The sequence below is a fragment of the Siphateles boraxobius genome, unplaced genomic scaffold, assembly GCF_051911475.1.
Source record: "Siphateles boraxobius isolate OS27281-9 unplaced genomic scaffold, OSU_SipBor_1 68, whole genome shotgun sequence".
NCBI lineage: Eukaryota > Metazoa > Chordata > Actinopteri > Cypriniformes > Leuciscidae > Siphateles > Siphateles boraxobius.
The window spans coordinates 1,541,630-1,564,574 of NW_027509195.1; the positions used below are offsets into that span (position 1 = coordinate 1,541,630).

The 22,945-nt window shown below is 38.5% G+C and overlaps 3 protein-coding genes across 4 annotated transcripts; 2 read left to right on the forward strand and 1 right to left on the reverse strand.

Moving 5' to 3' along the window:
• Positions 1-397: 397 nt before the first annotated feature.
• On the reverse strand, positions 398-5,502 carry haus8 (HAUS augmin like complex subunit 8). Its single transcript, XM_077213999.1, has 10 exons — positions 5,360-5,502; positions 4,525-4,586; positions 4,373-4,431; positions 4,101-4,233; positions 3,835-3,942; positions 3,650-3,741; positions 1,371-1,529; positions 1,144-1,285; positions 760-901; positions 398-587 (listed from the first exon to the last, which is right to left on the reverse strand). Exons 1-10 carry the CDS (start codon positions 5,425-5,427, stop codon positions 458-460), a joined length of 1,095 nt encoding a protein of 364 aa, XP_077070114.1. The 5' UTR covers positions 5,428-5,502; the 3' UTR covers positions 398-457.
• A 467-nt stretch (positions 5,503-5,969) lies between these two features.
• On the forward strand, positions 5,970-13,663 carry snx21 (sorting nexin family member 21). 2 transcript variants are annotated; one of them, XM_077214135.1, is made up of 4 exons: positions 5,970-6,153; positions 6,995-7,280; positions 9,156-9,313; positions 11,385-13,663. In XM_077214135.1, the coding sequence occupies exons 2-4, from the start codon at positions 7,013-7,015 to the stop codon at positions 12,147-12,149; spliced, it is 1,191 nt and encodes a 396-aa protein (XP_077070250.1). In that variant the 5' UTR covers positions 5,970-6,153; positions 6,995-7,012; the 3' UTR covers positions 12,150-13,663. The 2 variants fall into 2 exon arrangements, with proteins under 2 accessions (XP_077070250.1, XP_077070251.1); XM_077214136.1 differs by lacking the exon at positions 5,970-6,153 and adding an exon at positions 6,655-6,720 and having other exon boundaries at positions 6,811-7,280.
• An 834-nt stretch (positions 13,664-14,497) lies between these two features.
• On the forward strand, positions 14,498-21,956 carry LOC143722668 (uncharacterized). The gene is made up of 4 exons (XM_077214153.1): positions 14,498-14,734; positions 20,268-20,399; positions 20,700-20,837; positions 21,687-21,956. The coding sequence occupies exons 1-4, from the start codon at positions 14,647-14,649 to the stop codon at positions 21,818-21,820; spliced, it is 492 nt and encodes a 163-aa protein (XP_077070268.1). The 5' UTR covers positions 14,498-14,646; the 3' UTR covers positions 21,821-21,956.
• Positions 21,957-22,945: the final 989 nt, after the last annotated feature.

The window sequence follows — 22,945 nt, forward strand, 5'->3', positions numbered from 1 at the left end:
TTTAGGGAAAGCAAATCACATATATGATCACCTTAAATACTAAAAGCAACCAGTTATGACTACAAAATCCCCTTCACAAGTCAGTTCAGTTCCCAGGTTTTAGGTGTAAAGGACTTTAGAGTTAACGATGAACTCAGTATGGTATCAAATATTTCTCTCTCTCTGTGTACATATGCATAATGTTTGGTGTGTTGATCTCAATTTAAGAATTTAGACAATAAAAAACAAATCCAACATAAACCTATCAATTTCTCAACCAAAATGTTTTAATCTGTAATACAAATATGAATCACTGTAGTTTTTCTAATAAAATACACACCATCACCAGACATATGAATATGTGACAAATTCCTTAAATCCTGCTTCAGTAACGTATGAAATAAATACCTACAATTAATTGATTATTCACATTCTTTAATTATTTCACTGTAAATAGATGCCTTAATTATACAGCATATCATGTCATGGAGGGGCAGAAGAGTGTCTGGGCTGTGCTCTGTCCGATCTGGCCTTCCTCCAGTGACTGCTGGACCAAAACTGTCTCCCGGCTTACTAATGAAGAAACCTCCAGAAGATCAGAAAAAGTCCTACGAGAAAATATGAAACAATAAATGGACATGCAAAGTAAGTTAAAATATAGACTAGCACAGATGAAATGCACATCAAGCATTGTTTGAAAAATAAGGCACATGTTTCAGTACTAGGGGCTTCACAATGTGCAAAGTCTTTCATAGTATATGGAGACTGAATTGCTCTTACCTTGTCAGCTGCAGGCTGATTTCATTTGCTGTATTTTTCATCTCTCCAAGACACTCTGATAAAGCCTCACAGGCAATGGGAATGTCCTTTGTATAGTGTTGTAAGAGTCGCTCGCTCTGATTTAGACATCCGACCGCTTTGTCTGTGTAAGACAAATATTATTCATTAGATCTGATTGGAATTATTTAAAATCCCCAGTTGGATTCAAGGAGGATGCACACCGACCAGTTATTTCAATCCCTCAATAACACACAATGTCTCGTACTTAATGACTTCAAGTCCAACAATATAACATGTTTAACAAAGAAGACATACCCAAAAATTGCACAATATAAAATACAAACGTCATAAAACAAATAAAATCAAATGTTGAGCAAATCTCACCTAAAAACTCCTCTGGGTCCTCTCCAATGTGCACATTCTTCACAGGAAGCTTGTGTCTCGTGGCATCAACGGCTTGGGCAAATGACTTGTACTCCTCTGCAAATGTGTTTGCTGCAGTAGCAACAGGACTTAAAGCTTCAATCTGCATTAAAAAAAAGAGCTCAAAAGTGAGATGTGTTAACATTAAGATTTAAGCAACAGAGTTAAATGTGTGAAGATGACCTCACCTGTACGTCCAGTAAACTGTTGAGTTGTTTCTGCTTTTCCAGCAGCAGATACTGTTGTTTCTTTTGGTTAACTTGTTCTCTCAACTGCTGCTCTTTCTCCATGACGGCCAGAATATTCCTCTCAGCCTCCTCTCTCATTTTTCGGGTATTATGTTCAATCTAGAAACAAAAACATTATCAAACAAGGGCTTTAAAAAATTTAAATGTTTATGCATCACCTACCTATTTTGGATTAATATGCTCAATATTTTTTCATATTTTGTTTATGCTCTAAATGCAGTAGCTATTTAACCTGACCAATCAGAACAGAGTAGATCAATCACAACAGACTGGGCCATCTGACCAATCAGAGCAGAGTAGACCAGTCACAACAGACTGGGTCATCTGACCGAACAGAGTAGACCAATTACAACAGACTAGTGCTGTGTTCGAAATCGCCCCCTATACCCTCATTCACTATTCCCTACGTCACTCCATAAATATAGGCCACTTGAAGGTGAATGAAAACGAGTGAGTGAAATCTGACACTGAGTGCGCCGGAATGGCTGCTGTTTCTGCATAGTTTGTACTTTCTGTTTAATAATCATTTTAAACTTGGTAAACTGGCAGCTCCAGTAGTAATGAAAAGATTTATCTTGAACCCTGACATGGAAACTAGCATACAGTATAAGCCTTGCTTAAACAATTTATACCTGTATAATATTACGCTAGACCAGCACTGCTTTAAAAATGTATGGATTGATTCAGCTGCAGGCACCATTGGCGAGACGCGAGAATTCATTTAGCGCACGACTCTCACAGGGCATTATGGGTATTCTCTAGCCGTTGAGCGAACATCAGTTGTACACTCGTTAATGCGGTGCATTGTGCGATTGAATGAGTGCACTCGATAACATCCACTATGGTTTCGAACACCACTACAAATGGCTGTCCCCTTAAAAAGTGCCCTATTTAAAGGTATGGGGGCGATATCGGACACAGCCTGGCCCATCTGACCAATCAGAGCAGAGTAGACCAATCACAACAGACTGGCCCATCTGACCAATCGTAGCAGAGTAGACCAATCACAACAGACTGGCCCATCTGACCAATCAGAGCAGAGTAGACCAATCACAACAGACTGGCCCATCTGACCAATCACAACAGACTGGCCCATCTGACCAATCAGAGCGGAGTAGACCAATCACAACAGACTGGCCCATCTGACCAATCAGAGCGGAGTAGACCAATCACAACAGACTGGCCCATCTGACCAATCAGAGCGGAGTAGACCAATCACAACAGACTGGCCCATCTGACCAATCAGAGCGGAGTAGACCAATCACAACAGACTGGCCCATCTGACCAATCAGAGCGGAGTAGACCAATCACAACAGACTGGCCCATCTGACCAATCAGAGCGGAGTAGACCAATCACAACAGACTGGCCCATCTGACCAATCAGAGCGGAGTAGACCAATCACAACAGACTGGCCCATCTGACCAATCAGAGCAGAGTAGACCAATCACAACAGACTGGCCCATCTGACCAATCAGAGCGGAGTAGACCAATCACAACAGACTGGCCCATCTGACCAATCAGAGCGGAGTAGACCAATCACAACAGACTGGCCCATCTGACCAATCAGAGCAGAGTAGACCAATCACAACAGACTGGCCCATCTGACCAATCAGAGCGGAGTAGACCAATCACAACAGACTGGCCCATCTGACCAATCAGAGCGGAGTAGACCAATCACAACAGACTGGCCCATCTGACCAATCAGAGCGGAGTAGACCAATCACAACAGACTGGCCCATCTGACCAATCAGAGCAGAGTAGACCAATCACAACAGACTGGCCCATCTGACCAATCAGAGCGGAGTAGACCAATCACAACAGACTGGCCCATCTGACCAATCAGAGCGGAGTAGACCAATCACAACAGACTGGCCCATCTGACCAATCAGAGCGGAGTAGACCAATCACAACAGACTGGCCCATCTGACCAATCAGAGCGGAGTAGACAGTAGACAGAGTATCAGGATGGGGTTTAGAGAATCCTTGATCGAGCTGAAAAGAAGTAATGCTGCAATATATATTAGAAGAAAATTAAGAGTTTTTTGACCATGGATGCACGTACACTTTTGTAGGAGACCTCCAAAACAAAATTAGGAACATAATGGGGCACTTAAATCAAATGCTGGCAAATGAAATGTATATATCTATCTCAAAAACAAATCACAGGTAAAGTTGTGGGACATATTCAATAACTATATTGATAAACTTAACATCAGACCTTAGCAGTGAGGAAGGCCAGCAAAAACGTCTCCATCGCCATGTCCTTTTCTTCATTCTTGGGGTCCACTGTGCCTGGCAGCACAACTCTGTCTGGAAAATGTAAACTTGTTATGCAAGCCGTTCAAACGACCGTTAAAACAAAATCACATTACTGCTCTACTCCAGACGACATGCGTACCACACCTTTAATAACGGAGACATCAAAATCTGGACATATGCAGTGGCCATCCAACACAGTCGACTGAAAAACATTTCCTCCCAAATTTGAGGATTCCAGAATGCTGGAGGCCACTATGGGAAAACATCACATTCATCAGTCATCAAGTAATTTATCTAATAAAATTAAGCCTATACAACAACTGAACTTGTTTAACCAACACATAGACCCTATATAGATACAGATAGTGAATATTCAATCTGACATATCTGCAGATTAGCCCAACACTTACAGGTACTGTCATTGTATGCCAGAGTGCTTATTGTACGTCTCGACTGGACGCCGTCCCTCGGCTTTCGTGTGTTGCCTATTCTGGGAGAGGACGGTCTGGGTGGCATCAGCATCGATTGCTGCTGTACACTGCTCTAAACAACACATCATATAAAATAATCAACCTTGATATTGTTATGAAATGACAGAAAACAGACACAACACAGATGTCAAGATTTAGTATGGAAACATGACGTACAGCTTATTCCCATTATTTTGGAATTATTCAATTACCTTTGCAGGAGCCTTTGTTTCAGTTTGCATGTACCTAGACTTTACAGTTGTGCCCGAGGCTAAAAATCAAGATCAGATGAAATGAATTTCGGTCAGAAATTACAATATAATAACATTAATGAGTTATGAGAAGTTTTAAGTCATGCTCTTACTTTTGGTTTTCCTCCTCGCACCACTGTTATTTCCACTACTGACTTCATTTTCGGTGGATAAACTGAAAGACAGAGGCTGTCTGAATATTTGCATTCATGAAATTGACTGCAATAGGGGTGTACGTGAACGCACTGATGAGGTATGATGTCTGCATGAACAGACACACGTTATCTTTTTATTCGGACCGAATGCAACGATTTAACGAAAATTTAATGGTCATATGTCTTCCACTGACGATTATATTTATAAAAATGCATTTAGACCGCTTAACAGTGATTGCCATGAAGATATGAGAAGACTTTCAATCAGCATAACATTTTTTGGTAGAGAATCACCTATTGCACCTCTAAAGAGTAAATTTCAACTGTTCTGTGAAATTAGTATCACGGTCTGAGAGTTTGAATTGGACTTTAACCCAAACTTCAGCTTATGTAGCAGAAACAGATATCACATGTCTTTTAGTAAGTAACTTAGACCAAAAATAATTCATAGTAGTAGTAATAATATCATATTATCTAGCCCACTTAAGTTACTTTCATTTCCAGTTTTCAAGTCAATAGGTTAATTCATTGTCATTTTCAAAATAGTGTCTAGTGGGCCACAATATTTGAACATATTTTTACATAAATAAATTAGATATTTATATTACTTATATTATCTTAACTATTACTTTACAATATCAACACTAGCCCAAGAGTAAGGCTAATACACATGACACTTAAAATAAAACAAATAATGCAAAAAGTTATTAGTGTGTACATTGTACAAGCAGCAAGTTCATAATTCAACAGTTCACAATGAGAATTGAACTTGAACTAAAACATAAAATCTTACTTTTTTGAGTCACTTGAAGCTATTTTCTCAACTTTACGTATATTTAACGACGGCTTTTTAGATGCCATTTCGTTATAACGTTACAACTCCTAATCGGATCGAAGTGAAGTCTGTTATGATGTTTTGTAACCCCGCGTTTTATCGATTGTTTTCCTCTGTGTGCTTGAAGCGCTAACACGAGTTGCGTTCAGCGCCACCTCTCAGCCTGGAGTGTAAACACACACAGTCAGATTGCGAATAGTTTCGCATTTTTCCTGTAACATTTACATCACAAATAAAATGATGCAATTATTTTTCCCCATTGTAATGAATCACGTATGAGTAATTCACTTCCTGAATTTTATAACATTTTGTAATTTAAAAAATCGTGACGTAATAATTAAGTAGCTTTAATTTATAGATCATAGAATCATATTCTTATACTCTGAATGCAATATGTTCCATGTATGGCGGTTAAATTAAAAACAGACAGTTAGAAACGATTCGCATGTCCACGAAATAATTCAGAATTAAAAGTTAAACACAAATGCACCAAGCAAAACTGCACAGATCTGTACATAAATGTATTATGAAATGCATTTTTATGAAGACATGTAAAACGTTTTCTCCTGTTTTGTGTCTGTCAATCAGTTGTCAAGCGCGTGTCTGTCCGTCCTCTTCTTATGGACAGGGAACAACTCCCAACTGAACTCCCATCCATGTTTACAACGCTCCTTCTCTTAATTTGCATTCTAGAAATGATTTATCCAGCACCATGAAGAGCTGATCATGTAGTTTAGAGGTCTATAACTCGGGTGAGTTGAGATATTCATGTTTCATATATTTGTTCATCATTCTGGAGTTGAAATGTTAGATTAGCCATAGTTAGCAAGAAAAGTTAACATCAAACTTGGTGTCTGACAACTTGTAGTGCTGCTTATCAGACATTTGATTGATTTAAGGGATGATTTTGTTTAGTTACTGTAAAATTTCTTCACATTTATAAGTTGTGGAAGTTTTGCTGAACTTAAGCGCGATGTTATTATTAGCACGTACGTTAGCAAGCTAAGAGTTATAATTCACTTTCTGGAGTCGCTGCTCCCACTTTCCTGGATGTTTTTTTTAAAATAAAGTTTCTCCATTTGCAAATGGCGAAACGTGATAAATATAACTTGTTTATACTAATTATTAGGAAAACTTTAAATATGAGCCCTGAAACTTGCTGTATACTCATGAGTGTTTATGAAACGTTGTGCATAATGTGTTCACAAATGTATGTAACGATAAATAAGTATGACGTCTGTTTTTTACCATAGACTGTAAAAAAAAAAAGAGTTTTACTCAAATTTCTTCCATGGAAATAACAGTAATTCAATGCTGTTGTGAGGCTCTTTACACCAAACCCCTCAATAAATAATAAATATTTGTGTGACAGATCAGTTTCCCTGAAGGTTTGCTCTCTCGTTTCACAGCTCAATGAAAGTTCATGAGAGGTTTGAACTTCAGTGTTTCCATTACTGCCTCAGACTGTCAGCAGGCTTGTTTGACACATTTGATAGTCAATGGTTTTACAGGACATTAAATCATCTGCCATAAGTAATGTCATGATTTGAATGCATATTATATTCAGGAATCCTCCTCTTTTGTGCTCTTCAGGGTTGGAGCAAAGCTGGGATGGCCTCTAAACTATTCGACAGACTTCGCCGTTCACTGTTCAAAGAAGGGGAGCTTCCTTCAGAGACAGTCGGCCACAGAACGGATGACTTTCCAGAAAGTTCTGAGCTTGAGGATGATATAGACTGCGTGTCGGCCAGGCTCGGGGGGACCCTGTGCTTCGAGGGTGATGGGGTCCTGGACTCTGAGGATCCGGAAGATGCGTCGGGACCAGACAGTGACTCTGACTTTTTTGGAGAGTCCATAGATAATGCATGTAGCAGCACAGGTAGTCATCAATAATACCTATCTTTTAAAAAGCTAACATATTATAATTTGGTAGTGTAAAGGACAAAGTATATGCTTCATAGAGGAGTAGAACAGCAAAATTTGTGTTGGTGAATTGAAGTCAAAGCTACATGTGCAGAAGCTATTAAAGGAATAGGCTTGTTTATCCAAAAATTAAAATACAGTCATTTACTCATCCTTATCTTGTCCCAAAACTTACACTGTTCAAAACTTTTAGTATCTTGTGATCGCCAAGGCTGTATTTATTCAATCAAAAATACAGTACACCAGTAATATTGTGAGATATTATTATTACAATTTAAAATAACTGTTTTCTTTTTTAATATATTGGAAAAAGTTAATTTATTCCTATAATAACAAAGCTGAATTTTCAGCATCACTACTCCAGTCTTCAGTGTCACAAATCCTTCAGAAATCATTCTAATATGCTGATTTGATGCTCAAAAATATTTCTTATTATTTGCAATGTTGAAAACTATGGAAGTTTGTTTCTGCCATGGAATAAAACAAATCTAAAAGTTAATTGCAATTTACTTTTTTATTTTGTATCTCACAATTCTGACATCTTTTCTCAGAGTTATAAGAAATAAACGTATAAAGAGTTATAAAGTCCAATTCTGAGGGGAAAATCAGCTGTCAATTCTACAATTGCAAGTTTATATCACGCAGTTCGACTTCATATTTCGAAATTCTGACTTTATTCTTGCATTTACCAGTTAATATCCCACAATTCTGACTTTATAACTCACAATTGCAAATTTATATCACACAATTGTGAAAAAAAAATCAGAATTGTGAGATAAAAAGTCAAAATTATTATATATATATATATATATATATATATATATATATATATATATATATATATATATATTACATTTTATTCCCTGGCAGAAACATGTTTCCATAGAAAACATTGATGTTACAGATAAAACATTTTCAGGATACTTTTATGAATAAAAAGTTCAAAAGACAAGCATTTGAAATAGAAAACTTTTTAAAATAAATGTATACAGACATTTAAATACATTTATTTGCATCCTTTCTGTATAAACATTTAAATTTCTTTAAAAAAAAAAAATCTTATTCACCCCAAACTTTTAAATGGTAGTGTACATGCTGTTATTATTGAGCAAAGCTGTCAAGCTTTAAAAAGGACAAGAACACTTAAATGTAGCCCATTTGCCTATATTATACGGCATATTACACATCTTATGGATAACTGTGTGTGAGGAACATACTCAATTTTAGCTCAGAATTCACTGAAAATCATCTCAGTTCTTGCAGTTCTCGAATCACATTCCTTATTCTGCATATTTATGATGCCAAATGATTTGGACACATGAAAAACAGTAGCTTTTAGTGACAATGATTATATTTTATCTAAATATGAATGCGATTTCAGATCTTCAGTGATATGGAACCTCATTAGTGATGAGCAAGTTTCTGTTCACAAAGCTATAACATGACTTCAGATGATTTACAGTTACATTTTATTACATTAATTTGTTGATTTAGCTGACACTTTTTTTTCCCACAGCAGCTTACAATTGAAAGATTTGTATTATAGCACAGAAGTTGAATGAACAACTTTGATGGTGTATTATTTTTTGGAGCTTGACAGCTGTCATTATGAAACTGCTATTGTATGGAAAAAGAGTTTGCATGGGAAACCCCCCCATTGTTTTAGAAACAGCATTTGGAATGAGCTCTTCCTTTAAGCTTAACCATATGTACATGTTGTTTGTGAACTTACAATAATCCATTTGTAGGCAAATTTCACTTCTTCTTTTTGGTTCACTTTTAGTTCACTTGATACTTCACATTTGTAGTTAATTTTGTCTTTGCTTTATAGAGACCAGCCCAATAGGTCCTTCCCCCAAAACCTCAAATATGATAACCAGACAACTACAAGAAAACTACAAGAGCTCAAGAACTCGTTGCATTCCTGAAAAACTAATTTTTGAGGTGACGGATGCCAGTGTTGTCCATGATACAAATTCCAAGTATGTGGTAAGTACACAAGACACAATTGTGAACCATTTCAGTCATTTTTAGCAACTTCAAAACACATTACATATTTGTACAAACATTCAAAACAGCATTTTATATTTGGGCCAATGACAAATAAGATTGTCCAAATAAAAGTCATTTTTACATGACTTTTCTTAAAGTTATCGTACACTGGTATGCTTTTTCAGATATTACCTTTCATGTAATGTGTAATATAGCTGTTTGAGAATTTAAAAGGTCTGCAAAGTTTCGATTCTGAACTGCCTGAAAGGAGACTTTAGTAATACCAGTCTTACTTCCTGCTCAAATCTACGTAGGTTTGTAAGAAATTTGCATAATGCCAACCTATAGTCTTCATTAGCTGCCCGGAACAGCATCTATTTTGACCCTCAAACTGGAATGAGTTTGAGTTTGTGTTGTTGAGAAGAAACTGTTTTCTGCTCTGCCAAAGCAAATCCAATTTGCATGAACTTTCAAATGATGAGGACTCGGGCTCGAATAAAAAAGACAACATCATTACTGTTTATCTTACTGTGTATCAAGTGCTGAGGATGATCAGGAGTTGAAATTCAGATATGGTGTGTTTCGTTTCCAACACGCGGTGGACCAATCACAACAGACTCTGAGTTATCTTAGCAATCAGAGCAGAGCAGGCTCTCTGAAAGTAGGGGTTTAAAGAGACTTGATCCTTTATCGCAGGGTTTCTTAAAGTGGGGTCCGTGCCCCATAGCCAGGCGGTCCTCAAAATAAATTTAGGGCCCTATGATTTTCGCAATGCGGAAAACGCGGACCGAATCGCAGAAATTCAGTTATGAAAATGGAATTCACAGTATAACGTGGAATGTCACAGAATTTGGCAAATTTTGGATTATTAAATCAAAAGTAGGACTGTGCACTTTATCAAATTGCGATCTGCACTAGCTTCTGTGAGTATTAAAGACTGCTATTTAAATATGAACTCTGCATGTTCTGTGCGTCTGTGTGTGAATGAGCGCCGCAGGCGAGCAGTTTCGTCTGTACACATGCTCAAGCACGCACGATGCTCATGGTGTTTTTACTGTCTCACTATATCAGGACATGAACACATTAACTTAATCTCCAGACCTGCTCTGAGAGTCCCTTCACCAGCATTTCACTTGATAAAACTATCATCATATCATATGCAGTCTTCAAACTCATCAAAATTCAAAACTCAAGTTCAGTTTAACTTAAATAATAACAGAAATATATTACTCTTGTACTGTACAATGTAATTCTCACAGTAATAATAATAATTAAATTAACATTTAATTAATCCTTTTTTGATAAATTTGTTTTTTTTTACATAACTTAATTTTTAAAATGTTTGCAATAACTTAAGTTTAATGAATTCAATTGATTAGAATTGCTTCTTGATTATTAAAATTGAATTCAATCCTTAAATTGAAAAAAAGAGAAAAAATCAAATGGATTTCATATGGCCCTAAACATTTATTTCTTGTTAAACGTTTAATAAATCTTTGATAAATTGTGTATGTTGTATAATTTCATTTTAGACATGCTTTTTGATTACAAGAGTACAAACTGTAGCAAGCACTTATTTACTGTTATAATTATGAGGAGGTCCTTGGAAAAAATGTCCCCCTCTAAAGCGTCCCAGGCCCCAAAACGTTTGAGAACCCCTGCTTTGAGAAAAGAAGTGATGCTGCAATGTAAGCCAATTGGATGCATGTATACCTATTAAAAAAAACAAAAAATTAATAGCCTTGATAAGGGCCTTTAAAGAAAAGCAAAAGTCTTTTAAAATAAGAAATGTAGTCTTTGTATAAATGTTAGTTTAAACGATTATGCAAACATTTGAATGAGGCTTTATTCTTCATTATTATATCAGGATAGTATAATCACAGTTTTTTAATTTATGCTCCAAAAACGTTTAATTCAGAAATGAAAAACATGCTCATCATTCGGTCTCTGTGTATGCATGAACTGCATTTTCTGAACAAAAACAAGCGTCATTTCATGGATCAATTGAACAGTTGCTGGTTTTGTTTCTCTGGTTTCACATGAAGTCACATTCACTTTTTCTCATCAGCTCTACACGATTCATGTCATCCACTCTGGCACATTTGACAAAACTCCCGCTGTCATCACGCGACGCTACACTGACTTCGAACGGCTACACAGCCGCTTGCGCCGGCGTCACGGAGACGAAATGGATGGCGTGCACTTCCCTCGCAAGAAGCTGCGCAAAAACTTCGCCGCCGAGACCATTGCCAAGCGCAGCCGGGCGTTCGAGCAGTACCTGACCCACCTTCTGTCCCTCCCTGAACTGCGGACCACACCTACGTTCCTTGAGTTCTTCTACCTGGGTGATCTGCGCGCTGGCCAGATGCTGATGCGAGTGGGCCGTTACCAAGATGCCCTGGGGCCTCTTCTCAACTCTCTGAGACTCCAGGAGAAGTTAGGATGTCATCAGATCCTGCAGCTCAACCAGATGCAGAGGGTTCACTGGTTCTTCACGCTCCCCGCCTTGGTCATCTGCTTCCAAGAGCTGGAACAACTCGGAGAGGCTCAGGAACACTGCGACCGAGCCCTGCAGGATCTAGCGCCTTCCCAGGAGGCTTTGCAGCAGCACCAGTTGCACCCTCTGCTCATCCCCCTCCTGCAATCCAACGTCAGGCTGTCCTGGAAGATCTCGAAGGACAAGAGGCGCTGGGAAGCTCTTCTGCTGGAGATCCAGGAGCAGGGGATTGATCTAGGGAATCAGCCCAACCTGAAGGAGTTTCTCATTAAAGAGAGCATCGAGGACAGCGAGGGGCTGGTCAGGGCTAAGAGCAAAACTGAAGATGTCCCATAAGCATTAAGGGTTCTTTTTTTATATATATGAATATGAGGGGTGTTTCTGAAAGCAATATGTAAGGTTAGGTCACTATGGAAACCTGTGGAATTAAGATTAACTACACTTTAAAACACATGCATTTCATGGGCACATTTCAATAGTGTTTATTAGCCTTATTCTTGAATTGTGACACTTTACAATAAGACTCATAGTTTGTTAACATAACTTAATGCCTTAAGACTTAGTATTATGAATTGACAACAAACAATACGTTTAAAGGTGAAGTTCATATCTAAAATACACTAATACAATTGTAACATTTCAATACAAGTATAAATTAACATTAGTGAATTATGAGTTAATTTACCGTCAACAATAGTGTATTGATTACATTCACCTAGATTAATAAATGCTGTAAAGAATCGTGGTTTATTCTTAGTTCGTAATACCTAATGCATTAATCAATGTTAACAAATTGAACTTGTAAAGTGTTACACAATTTTTTGTATCCAGTTAATATTCAACTGGGAATCGGGTGTTTTTTGGTGTGACACGAAGAACATTTATTTTCAGCTGTCATGAATTTCACAGAGATGCAACACAGTTGTGTTTGTCTTGTTCTTTAGGAGACTTGAAACTATCAGCCTTTATTTCAGCACCACTATCACACATTATTTCAAGTGGACATGGGAAAGTATTAAGCAAGGCTGTCGACTCTGAACGGTGTTGTTTACATTCAGCATCTGGACTGACTTGCCTTTTCAGTAAATGATGTATAAATTCTTAAAATAAAGGGAATATCCACTTTTGGTGTAAATTATAAAGGAAATTGTCAGATACTGCTACAACAGAAGCCTTCAAATGGTAATGCTGTAAAGTACAGTTTTAAATGTATGTTTTGTTACTGAGCTCAAAGTGATTTTGAATTACTCTTGCACAAACGTCAAATCTGTTCATTTCTGCAGTGCAAATAACACTACACGTGTTTTAACAGATTGTTCTTTCCATATAATTCAAAGGATTGCCTTTATGTGTCATGGAGAGCCTTTTTATTGAATGATTTTGAATATATTTAGAAAACAAAATCATTCTTTCAATACTACATAGTTATTCATTTCAAAAATTGTATTTTTAATATCTGAGCCCAATCTTTTTTGTAAAATCTTGCATTGTTTTACAGATTGTTGCACACAAAGTCAGATATATTTGTATACTGGTTAAACAGTTTACTGTTTTTCCCTCTGTTACTTACTAAATTTGAATTTGAATATATTTATTTATGTGTTAATTTATTTGTTGTTGAGTATAGTTCACACATTAACAGCGTAATATACTCTGCAAAACTTGAGATTTCTAAGGTTTCTCAAAATTTCCAATTAAAAGAAATGCATTTTGGCTAAAAGGGCTATACAATAAATAAATGCTTCCTTGTTTTTATTAAAATGTTGTATTTCAAATGGTTTTATGCACTGGAATTGTTCAAGGGAAATCCAGTTCAATTTACAGTATATCAATAAACTTTTTACACCAGCCTCAGATGTGTTAAATTTGAACTGCACTTTGGTAATGGAAAAATATTATTTGTCCTTCTTTTCAAGTTTGCCAATAGAAGGTTCCACAGAATAAAAGGCCCATTCGATGTGATGTTCTTACACTGCATTGCTAACAAACACCTACGGCTAATTTTTATACACCTGCCATCTAGTGGTCATATAAAACTATACAGCATTATGCACATTACTGTGTTAATGCATAATCTGTTTCAAAGGAATATATAGAATATATCCTATGCCAACAACAAGCATAACTGCTGCCAAATATTTCTGTGTACCCCATCCAGCGAGGAAACACCGTACAACTTTCTTTCTTTCAAAATTATTTAAATTTAATTCTTTTCAAAAACTGTTTCCATGCACAAATGAGGGGTTTCCATCCAGTTTACTTTGAGAAAAAATATAATTTAGTAAGAGATTAGTTCCAGATTTGGGATTGAGTAGTGCCCAAACTGGTTGTCATAAAAAAACATTCCGGTGGGATTGTATCATAATCTAAATCAAACTAATATGTGGGGGGAAGTATTTTACTCCATTGAGGCCATTCAAAACTTTTTTGCCAGCATCAGAGCTCTCTGAATACTCAGAACTAAGAACAAAACGTGCGGATGTGTTCAGATCATCCCGCCCCAAACTCACGCAATTGGTTGAGTGCCAACTTCAAGTTTTCTGATTGGCTTACTGGCGCGCTCATATACTTTCTCATTCTGAAAAAAGTATGATTTCTTTTAGCAATATTTTTTATAATAACATTTGACATAATGTAGGGCCAGCATTTATTTTTTTATGTCAGCTGTTTTTGATGGTAGGTTCGTCGCCAGTGTAACGTTATAACTCGCGCAAGGACCTTGAAGCCTCACGGACTCTCTCTCTAAGATCTCTCCGCCCCTCCTGACTCACGAACTCACTCAGTCAGCGCATTTTCTTTCCAGCAGAGTTCATTGTTATCGCAGGTCGAAACGATGACAGCTCGAGTGTACTGCACTGTGTTATTGTGTCTGTCTGGATCCTGGAGCTCAACAGAAGCTGCTCCAGGACGAAACTTTACAGGTGAGATCCATGTTCTTGTAACTTCATACGCAGCCCGACGGAATGCATTTAACAAGTGCCTTGCATATTATGACATCTCAATTCTCAAACATGCAGAGTACCATATAGGCGTCCAGTGAAAGATTAACTATAAAGCCTACATCAGTTAAGTTTAAAAAAAAGTTATATGCATATATAAATTGTCATACTGTATTAAAGTTAACTTTTATGTTTTATCTAGGCTATTAATTTATAGGCTATATATATATATATATATATATATATATATATATATATATGTGTGTGTGTGTGTGTGTGTGTGTATTTCCTATTGTACAAGAAAACACATATAGACAATGTTATTTATATTTAATATTAAAGGTGCAATATGTAAGAATTTTGTATCCAAAGATCCAAAAAACCAATTGCACAATGTTATATATTTCTTTCAATTATGTATTTACATGATCCTAAATGTTTCCAAGAATTTGTAAATTCAGAGAAATGCACAATTTTAAATAGTGCCCGTCCATTGTCACTTGTAGCCTGTCAATGACCAATGATGTTATATCCGCGTTATCTCTGGTTTCCACTTGTAATGCCATTTTAACCATGGCGACATATGTGGACAATTGCGTAATGTTTTGAGACACACTGTTGTTGTTTCGTTCAAAAATTATGGATCATGGCAAGCAGACTTTGGGACAAAAGGAGAACTAAAACGAGGATTAATATCGGCAAAGCGTTTTCGAGATGCCGAGAGCAAAAGCCGTAATCAATGCCGTGTCGTAATGATGGCGCTAAGCCGGGATCGTTCGCCAGCGTGAAACGGTTCGTAATGCGCTAGTTTATGATCGAATCAGAGAAAAAAAATGCACAAGCGTGGCTTCTCGAGAGAAATCGCAGCTCATAAGCAAACTATAGACGCCGCTGGGACATGTCACGTGTCTTTGCGGGTTGTGCGTGTCTGTGTGAACGCACTCTCTTGATTCCGGAAAATCACTGTCAGTTTGAATGAACCAAAGTCAAACGAACCCGGGTCAAATCCCGGGCCACTTTATCCGTGTATTTTCCGGAATCTCTGTGTGAAAGGGAACTCAAACACTAAGTCAACTCAGCAACAGGAGCCGCTTGTACCATAGAAACACGCGAAAAAAGAGAGAGACTGACAAACGCCCAGGAACACGTGCCTCCACTCCATAAAGCAGGTTTCGATAACACAAGCATTTACAAATGCTACACAATATGAAAAGAATTAGTTTTTTTTAGTTTTATACAAGTTATATTTTACTTTAAGATGGCAATATTTTCAATAATTTATTTTGTTTACAAAAAGAACTATTTTCTACATTTTTAGGAAACTTTCTTTTTGCATTAAAACTTAATCACTTTTTTATAAGACGTTTTTATTTCAGGCATTGTATGCTTTGTTTGATTCAATTGTTTGAAATATTTAATAAGTAAGCATTAAAAGCTATCTGTGTGTTTCCTTATTTTAGAATCACAAAGATGAACATATTTACAGTATAAGCCTTGCCAGTGACACATGAGGAAGAATTTTTTTTTGAATAATCGTTCGATAATCGTAATCGAGGTAACTTGTTCGATTAATCGCGATTATGATTTTAGCCAAAATCGTCCAGCCCTAATAAAAGTAAATCTAGGCAAAACTGATATACCCAGAAACCGGCAAGGAAGGCCAAGAAAACTGACACCAAGCGCACATATAACATCCATAGAAGAACAACACCAGACAAAGAACATGAGAATCACTGTGGAAATTATAGGCAAGAGGTGACTGGCAAACAAGACACACCTGGGAACTATCAGGAACTAATCAACAAGAACAACTACAAAGGACTACAAAACATGGCTCAAAGCAGGAAATAACATAATAAATAAGTCCACATAAGACCAGGGGAATGCAAAACAAGGAGCAGATTCCAGATGCTCCTCAACAAACAGACACATAATTCCAGGAGGGGGAGGGATGGAGGGCCAGGCAAGTGTGGTGGAACTGGAGATTGAGGAGGATCAGGGAGCCAGGGTGGAGCCAGCAGAATGGGTAACCAGGGCAGAGCAGGAGGCCAGCGCAGAGCTGAAGATCACCAAAGCAAAGCAGACGGGGCTGAAGACCCCCACCGTACAGAAGGCAGAGTTGATGACCAGCACAGCGGAGCTGCCGGAGATGAAGACCACCACTGTGTAACTGAGGACCAACATGATAGAGCAGACTCGACAGAAGTTCCCCACGGTAGAGCAGGTGGAGCTGGTGACCACCACGGCGTACCGAAAGCTTAGAGTTGGCTTCTGGAGGCAGTGTAAAGACAGGCAGAAAGTTCCGTAATGGCCTGCTTTGCCATAACAGAGCAGGCATGATCCAGGGGTAATGTCAATGCCAAATTAGGCAAAATCTTTAATGGCATGGCGGCCATGACGGTTGGAGACTCTAGAGTGGCCGCCACGACGGTTGGAGACTCTAGAGTGGCCACCACGACGGCTGGAGACTCTGGAGTGGTCACCATGATGGTTGGAGACTCTGGAGTGGCCGCCACGACGGCTGGAGACTTTGGAGTGGTCACCCTGATGGTTGGAGACTCTAGAGTGGCCGCCACGACGGTTGGAGACTCTAGAGTGGCCACCACGACGGCTGGAGACTCTGGAGTGGTCACCATGATGGTTGGAGGCTCTGGAGTGGCCACCACGACGGTTGGAGACTCTAGAGTGGCCACCACGACGGCTGGAGACTCTGGAGTGGTCACCATGATGGTTGGAGACTCTGGAGTGGCCACCACGACGGTTGGAGACTCTAGAGTGGCCACCACGACGGCTGGAGACTCTGGAGTGGTCACCATGATGGTTGGAGACTCTGGAGTGGCCGCAACGACGGCTGGAGACTTTGGAGTGGTCACCCTGATGGTTGGAGGCTCTGGAGTGGCCGCCACGACGGTTGGAGACTCTAGAGTGGCCACCACGATGGCTGGAGACTCTGGAGTGGTCACCATGATGGTTGGAGACTCTGGAGTGGCCACCACGACGGTTGGAGACTCTAGAGTGGCCACCACGACGGCTGGAGACTCTGGAGTGGTCACCATGATGGTTGGAGACTCTGGAGTGGCCGCCACGACGGCTGGAAACTTTGGAGTGGTCACCCTGATGGTTGGAGACTCTAGAGTGGCCGCCACGACGGTTGGAGACTCTAGAGTGGCCACCACGACGGCTGGAGACTCTGGAGTGGTCACCATGATGGTTGGAGGCTCTGGAGTGGCCGCCACGACGGCTGGAGACTTTGGAGTGGTCACCATGATGGTTGGAGACTCTGGAGTGGCCGCCACGACGGCTGGAGACTTTGGAGTGGTCACCATGACGGTTGGAGACTCTAGAGTGGCCGCCACGACGGTTGGAGACTCTAGAGTGGCCACCACGACGGCTGGAGACTCTAGAGTGGCCGCCACGACGGTTGGAGACTCTAGAGTGGCCGCCATGACAGTTTGAGACTCTGGCGTGGCGGCCATGATAGTTGGAACCTCTAGAGTGGCGGGTACAGACAGAGTGAATGTCGCGTTCCTCCTCCATGACACCCACAGTAAATGCGGATCCACTCAGCTGCAATGCCAGGATGACATAAAATCCTAGAGTTCAACTAGGGTCCCATAGTGACATGATCAAGCTGAGCGGCTCAGATAGTCCCCCCATGGTTAAAATGAAATAAGGGTGTTCAAGGGGTTGGCACATAGCTGTCATTTACACGGGGACGCTCGGGACATGTCCCCACCACTTTTTGAAATGGCTGATTTTGTCCCCACAACTTTTTGAAAGCCTTTGGTTCAAATGTTCTGAAAAATCAAGATCAGCCGATCAGTAACTTGAACAAATTCTTGACACAGTTTCTTCTTGTCCAAGTTATCCATTCTTTCTCTGTGAACATGACACACTGCATTCTATGTGGGTTGCAAATCCCACATTGTTTTAATTTGGTTTAATTTGATGCAGATATGTTGCGTTGTATGCTTATGGTGTGTGTTTTCTTTTACATATGTAATGAATTTCATTCTAATCATTGACTTAACGTGCTGCTGTTTTCTACAGCAAAGCTCGACATTAAGCCTTTTCATGTGCTTGTCCTTTGTACAAGTAAATCTGTCATTCACTTGTCTGAGTAAAAAAGTTGCTTGTCCGGATTTTTTTTTTTTTTTTTTCGTTAATTTATTCTGAAGCAATATTCTCATCAGTGTTCAATCAGCTCTGATATTTAAATCAGCATATTGTAATATCTGCACCTTTAAAGGGCATCTCCTCCCCCAATCTTATTAATTGTATGCTTCATCTTTCTTTTTAAATTCCTAAATTTGATCAATAAATTCAATTATTTAGAATAATAAGACACTATAGGGCTGGAACCTAGGTAGGGCTGATCAAATTAAATAATTTACGCTGAAAAATTACAATTGCATAAAATAATGTTATGAAATTGAAGAAACGTTGGAAAGAATGATACTACTTTTAAACATAACGCTAAACCGCCAGTAAGTGGTGGCAGGCGACCGTCTTAATGAGTGAGTCACTGATTCATTCATTCAACGATTCGTTCAAACGGCTGATTCATTGAAGTATGAGACAGATGTTTATGAATGGGTCATTGAATCTTTGACTCAACCGATTCGTTGTAAATGCTGAATCATTCAGTAATGAAAACAGGTTGAGTGTTCCTGTGAGATGCGCCGTGGTTCTGCTGTGATTTTTGTTTTGGTATTCAGGAAAAATAATTGAGGTTGCTTAACATATGTTAAAATTATAAAAACTAATTTGTGTAGATTTCTCCTCGAGAGGTTGCGCGAGCGTCAACAGCGCAACCTTTCCGTCAGTAATAGCTACATTATTCACAATCGCTCGCAACTTACAATAAATGTAATACAATTAGAATCATTCTCTCGGTTTAGTGATTCCCTGGTTATTTGTTTATTTTTGTTATTGATGTCCTAATCAGGCTACTTGTCCGGTCGGGCAAGTAAAATTCTCTTTTACTTGTCCCTTCAAAAAATCCACTTGTCCCGGACAAGCGTTAATGTCGAGCCCTGTAGCCTACAGCATGGTGCCCGGCACTGTTCGGTTGAGCTGCTGTTGCAGGTACTATTACCATAGACTGTAAAAGACTGTTACATGTGCAGTCGACATTGTTGAGGGTTTTATGCTTAGTATTTTCGTGTTGTTGACTGGCCACGACTGAGTTGTAACCCGTTTTTTCAATGCCCGTTTTGATGCGCGTTATTCAATATTTTTCCCGTCCTGCTGTAACGTTAATGTTTTTTTTTCATCTGATATTTTGTCCCCACCACTTTTCAACACAAACTGACGCCCCTGGGTTGGCATAACAATTATTTTGACTGATACAATTGGTTACAACTCTTGTTACACACTTTTTATATGACATTAATTGACATAGTTTAGGGATACAGTAGATTTCTAAACTACTTTGATTTGAAGCAGATAAATATGTGAAAAGCTTAAAGATGCTGAAACAAACTATTTCAAACTAATGATGCTCTTTCTGTAGTGGTCGATCACTGTCCGGGGAAACTGATGGTCGTGCCTTCCAGTCGAGGATGTGTTTCTGACAGAGACTGCTCTGGAGGACACAGATGCTGTGTATTTGAATGTGGGGCTGTGTGTGTGCCGCCTGCTTTCAGTGAGTTTAAATGAGTAATAGATAATAATACTAGAGGTCTTTCAAAAGAACATGGGGAAAAAATTGGACAGTTTGAAAAAAAATAATGGGTGGATCAGAAATTGCTAATAAAGGTAAAAAATATATATATATTACAAGAAAACGGCAAGTGTGTTACTTGAATAATACATGGAATTTTAAAGTAGAAAGACTGAAATAGTTTTTTCTTGTAAAACGTATTACAATAATATGTAAAACTTGAAAAAAAAATGCATTCAGCATTTAGTAATATGGTTTCTCTGTCATGTGTCTGTATAACAGCAAAGCCAGGAGTGTGTCCACGCAGAAAATTTGGAGCAGGAGTGTGTGCTGAGTACTGTGTCAATGACAGTGACTGTCCCAACAATGAGAAATGCTGCAGCAATGGATGTGGACATGAATGTACTGCTCCATATACAGGTATTATTATTTTATATTATATTATAGTATATTAAACACTTTTCTATAAGGTTCCAATACATTTGATACAAGATTTATTAATCTTTATTAACTTTAATAAAAATACAACTGCTAGTTCATGTCAGCTCAGATCAGAAGTTTTGATTTTGATAAAGTAATAGTATATGGTAAAAGTATTTTTCATTGTCAGTTCATGTTAGTTATTATAGTTAAATAATGTTAACAAATGGATTGTAAAGTGTTACCGTATTATTCTGTTCATGTTTGGGTCAGCTTTCTCATTGCCTTTTAGTTTGTCTTATTTAATAAGTATGATTTTTAACTATTAACTAGTAACTAAGTATTAGTTACTATGCCAAAAGTACATGAATTCAGCCTATAGCACTGTTTTAGGCACAATGTGGTTTTACAAAAGATGAAGAATAATAATTAGAATGCAATTCACTCTGTAAGTAAAACTAAGAAAACTAGCAATTTATGCCTGTTTTGAGTGTTTTGTATGGAAGCTTGTTTCCCCCACTGAATAAAAAATAAAAAAGGTAATTGCGATCTCACAATTCAGAACTCGCAATTGCGTGTTATAAAGTCAGAACTGCGAGATAAACTCACAATTTTGAGTTACAAAGGCTTTTGTTTCCTCAGAATTGGACTTTATAACTCACAATTCTGACTTTTTTCTCGCAATTCTGACTTTTTCCTCACAAGTCAGAATTGTAAGACAAAAAGTCATGATTGTCTTTTAAATTTTTTATTCCATGACAGAATCAAGCTTCTATTTTTTGTGCTATACATCTGAGGCTGAATGCCACTAAATGGCCTGACTAAAGCTCAATATCTCCATCCATGCAGTGAAGCCTGGTCGATGTGCCCTACCGAAGGGGACTCCAATGTGTGCCGAATACTGTTACCATGATGGTCAGTGCCCTGCTGAACAGAAATGCTGCCCGACCACCTGTGGTCATGCATGCAGTGAACCGTGCTGATTTAACCACCAGAAAGTGTCCTGAGATAAATTTTGCATAATAAACAGTAGTTATTTTACTTAAATCAATTCAGTGCTTTATTCATAGGGGATGTTTTCCCTCTTTGTAACCACCAAATAAAACATCATAGTTTTAGACATCAAACCTTCTTTTAGTGTTGAGTTTTTTGGTCATGAAAAAAACAAAGAAAATTGCTTCATTGAAGAGTTGGTATTTTTTGGTGTGCCAGTGTTCATTTGGAGGTTCTCTTCTCACATAACAGCTCATTGGCATCAGTGCTTAGGAATGTACAAGTTCCCCTCCCTGAGACCCAAACACGTGCAAAACATTTTGTAATGAAAGAGACCTCTGTTACCATCCTCTCCATGAGCTTGGTAGCAAAAGTGTCAAAACAATTGTCACTGTCAGCGAAACATGACAGTGATGGAAAAGCCTTGAACTAAAAGTACTAAGCTACCAGAAATTAATCGATCAGATAATGCAGGTTAACGCTGTACTTTTGGCAATTTAGTCATATAAAGAGAAAAGAAGTGGAAAAATGAAAGGAATTTGTGCTGAACCGAGGTTAGCTTGCATCAGTTTCCAGGAATGTGAACAGACTTTGAATTCTGTCTGGAAGGAAACAATGTTTACATACTATATTTAAGAAAGACAACATTTATGTCAAGTCACCTTTATTTATATAGCGCTTTATACAATACAAATTGTTTCAAAGCAGCTTTACAGTGATAACAGGAAAATTATGCATTTCGGCTGTTGTTCAGTTTAAGTCAGTTCAGTGTGGATTCAGTTCCGTTGTAAAAATGATCCATTATTAAAGTTACTCTAAGCGATGTCACGCGTTTCACATACAGCAAACATCTCCTCACTGTCCGCAAGCTGACTGTCCCCTGAACACACTGCAAAAACACGCAGTCTCTGCAGACACCGCAGGCTCCAAAAACGGCAACAAAAACAAACTGGGCTAACCTGCACCACGAAACATAAACTGTTCCAGCCAAAAACCGACAAGACGATTTGGGGATAGGGTTTGGGGGGTTAGTGCGCAGATGAGGAGGAGGGAGGATCTAGGTAGCTTGCTATTTGTTTGACAATGCTTCGAACGTCAACAAGAAGTGACGTCAC